Source organism: Solanum verrucosum, unplaced genomic scaffold, assembly GCF_900185275.1.
Source record: "Solanum verrucosum unplaced genomic scaffold, falcon-dt-bn FXZP01000052.1, whole genome shotgun sequence".
Classification (NCBI taxonomy): domain Eukaryota; kingdom Viridiplantae; phylum Streptophyta; class Magnoliopsida; order Solanales; family Solanaceae; genus Solanum; species Solanum verrucosum.
Window position 1 is genome coordinate 1227638 of NW_026020193.1, and position 2658 is coordinate 1230295.

At 28.6% G+C, this 2658-nt stretch overlaps 1 protein-coding gene across 1 annotated transcript; it reads left to right on the plus strand.

The window, feature by feature from the left end:
- The first annotated feature begins 233 nt into the window (after positions 1 to 233).
- On the plus strand, positions 234 to 1029 carry LOC125829449 (secreted RxLR effector protein 161-like). Its single transcript, XM_049508662.1, has 2 exons — positions 234 to 245; positions 475 to 1029. Exons 1-2 carry the CDS (start codon positions 234 to 236, stop codon positions 1027 to 1029), a joined length of 567 nt encoding a protein of 188 aa, XP_049364619.1.
- Positions 1030 to 2658: the final 1629 nt, after the last annotated feature.

Below are 2658 nucleotides of genomic sequence, written 5' to 3' on the forward strand. Positions count from 1 at the left end.
ACATATTCTCATGTGGTAGATGCAATTACCTTCAGGTATCTAATAAATATGACAGTTCATGAAAAGTTTGAAATGTATCTAATGGACGTTGTCACAACCTATTTATATGGCTCACTAGACCACAATATTTTTATGAAAATCCCTGAAGCACTATAAGTGCCTGAAGCATATAAAAATTCAAAAGAAAGTTGTTCAATAAATCTTCAAAAATCTTTATATGGATTGAAACAATCATGGCGAATGTGGTATAATCGTCTTAGTGAATACTTGTTAAGGGAAGGGTATCAGAATGACTCTATTTGTCCTTGTATTTTTGTACGAAGGTCAAAATCTGAATTTGTAATAATATTTGTTTATGTTGATGACTTGAACATCATCGGAACTCCTAAAGAGCTTTCAAAAGTTGTTGAGTGCTTGAAGAAAGAATTTGAAATGAAAGATCTTGGTAAGACAAAATTTTGTCTTGGCCTTCAGATTGAACATTTGGCAAATGGAATATTTATCCATCAATCAACATATACTGAAAAGGTTTTGAAGCGATTTTACATGGATAAATCACACCCATTGAGTACCCCGATGGTTGTGAGAACTCTCGACATAAATAAAGATCCATTCCGACCCCAAGAAAAGGATGAAGAGATTCTTGGTGATGAAACACCATATCTCAGTGCTATCGGGGCATTAATGTACCTTTCCAATAATACCCGACTAGATATTTGCTTTGCAATAAGTTTATTGGCCAGATTCAGCTCATGTCTAACAAGAAGACATTGGAAAAGTGTTAAGCATATATTCAGATATCTTCAAGGAACAATTGATATAGGGTTGTTGTATTCTAATACATCCAAGTCAGAATTGATCGGTTATGGAGATGCGGGATATTTGTCTGACCCACATAAAGCTAGATCTCAGACAGGCTATTTATTCACATATGGAGGTACAACTATATCATGGCGTTCGATGAAGCAAACAATAGTTGCTACTTCTTCAAACCATGCAGAGATAATAGCCATTCATGAAGCCAGTTGAGAGTGTGTATGGTTGAGATCAATGACTAAACACATTTTGCAATTATGTGGTCTTTTTGTGCAAACGAAGATTCCAACAATATTGTATGAAGATAATACTGCTTGCATAGCTCAATTAAAGGGAGATATATCAAAGGAGACCGAACAAAGCATATTTCACCTAAGTTCTTTTTCACACATGATCATCAACAAAATGGTGAGATAAATGTTCAACAGATTTGTTCGAGTGATAATCTTGCAGATTTATTCACTAACGCATTGTCAACATCAACATTTAAGAATCTAAGATACAAGATTAGAATGCGTCGTCTCCAAGATCTCAAATAATTTTTTTATCAGGGGGAGTAAAATACGCGTTGTACTCTTTTTCCCTTATCCAAGGTTTTGTCCCACTGGGTTTTCCTAGTAAGGTTTTTAATGAGGCAGCACTCAAGGCGTATTACAAGATGTGTGTACTCTTTTTCCTTCACTAGGCTTTTTCCCACTAGATTTTCCCTAGTAAGGTTTTAACGAGGCACATTATCTATAAACATCCAAGGGAGAGTGTTACAAATCCACTTAATTGTGTGAATGTTTCTCTTAATTCATTTCTAACGTAATGTATGTATTTATTGTATTTATTATAGTTGTACTAACGTATTAGGTTAAAGGATGAAAACATGTGTTTTCTAAATCCTATAAAAGGGTAGTCTTTTCACCCTTGTGAGAACACACTTGAAGAGTTTTAAATAATATTCTCCACTCTATACTTCTCATCACAATTTGTCTTACTTACTTGTTTAGTTTTATTATATTTTGCTCTCATTTTACAACAAAAACATTTTTTTTTTAATTCCTCTTTTGTTGTCTAAAGAAAATATTATTTATTTCTTCTCCTTATTATCACTATTATTAATTTATTATTATTATTATTTAAATTATCCTTTTTCTCCTTTTCTTGACTTTTAGATATTTTTTTCTTATTTATATTTATGTTTAAAATCTCGAAAGAAGTTATAAATTGTATCTTAATTAGTAGTAACTGTTTAACATATTTATATAGTACACACTTTTATATTATGATTATGATAAATATATTTACTTTATTTATCTATCTTCTTACCATTACTATAATTTATTATTTTTCATCTCTCCTCATTATTACTATAATTTATTATTATTTTAAAATTCATTTTTTTACCTTCTATTTTTATAGTTTTTTAAAAATGAAAATTTTATTATCTCTCCTCGTTATCATCGTAATTTATTCTTATTATTATTCACGAAAATTTTCTTATTTACAATTATTTATATTTTAATCTAAAAAATTAGTTAAAAATTAAAAACAATCAAATATTTTATTTATCTTTCTCCGCACATTATTACAATTTAATTTTTCTTTCTACCTTTTATTTTTAAAGTTTCCCAAGAATTTTTTTTATTCATCTCACTTTCTTTTTATCATAATTTAATATTGTTTATGAAATTTCTATTGTTTCTTAATTTTTTTTATCTGTTAAATTTATATGTAAAATATTTCTTTGATCAAGAATTATAATTATTTTTTTCTCTCCTATTCCTGATTTTTAAAATATATTTTTTGTTTATGTGCTATGTTAATAAAAATCAAAATATTCTTTGAAAGTTTAGT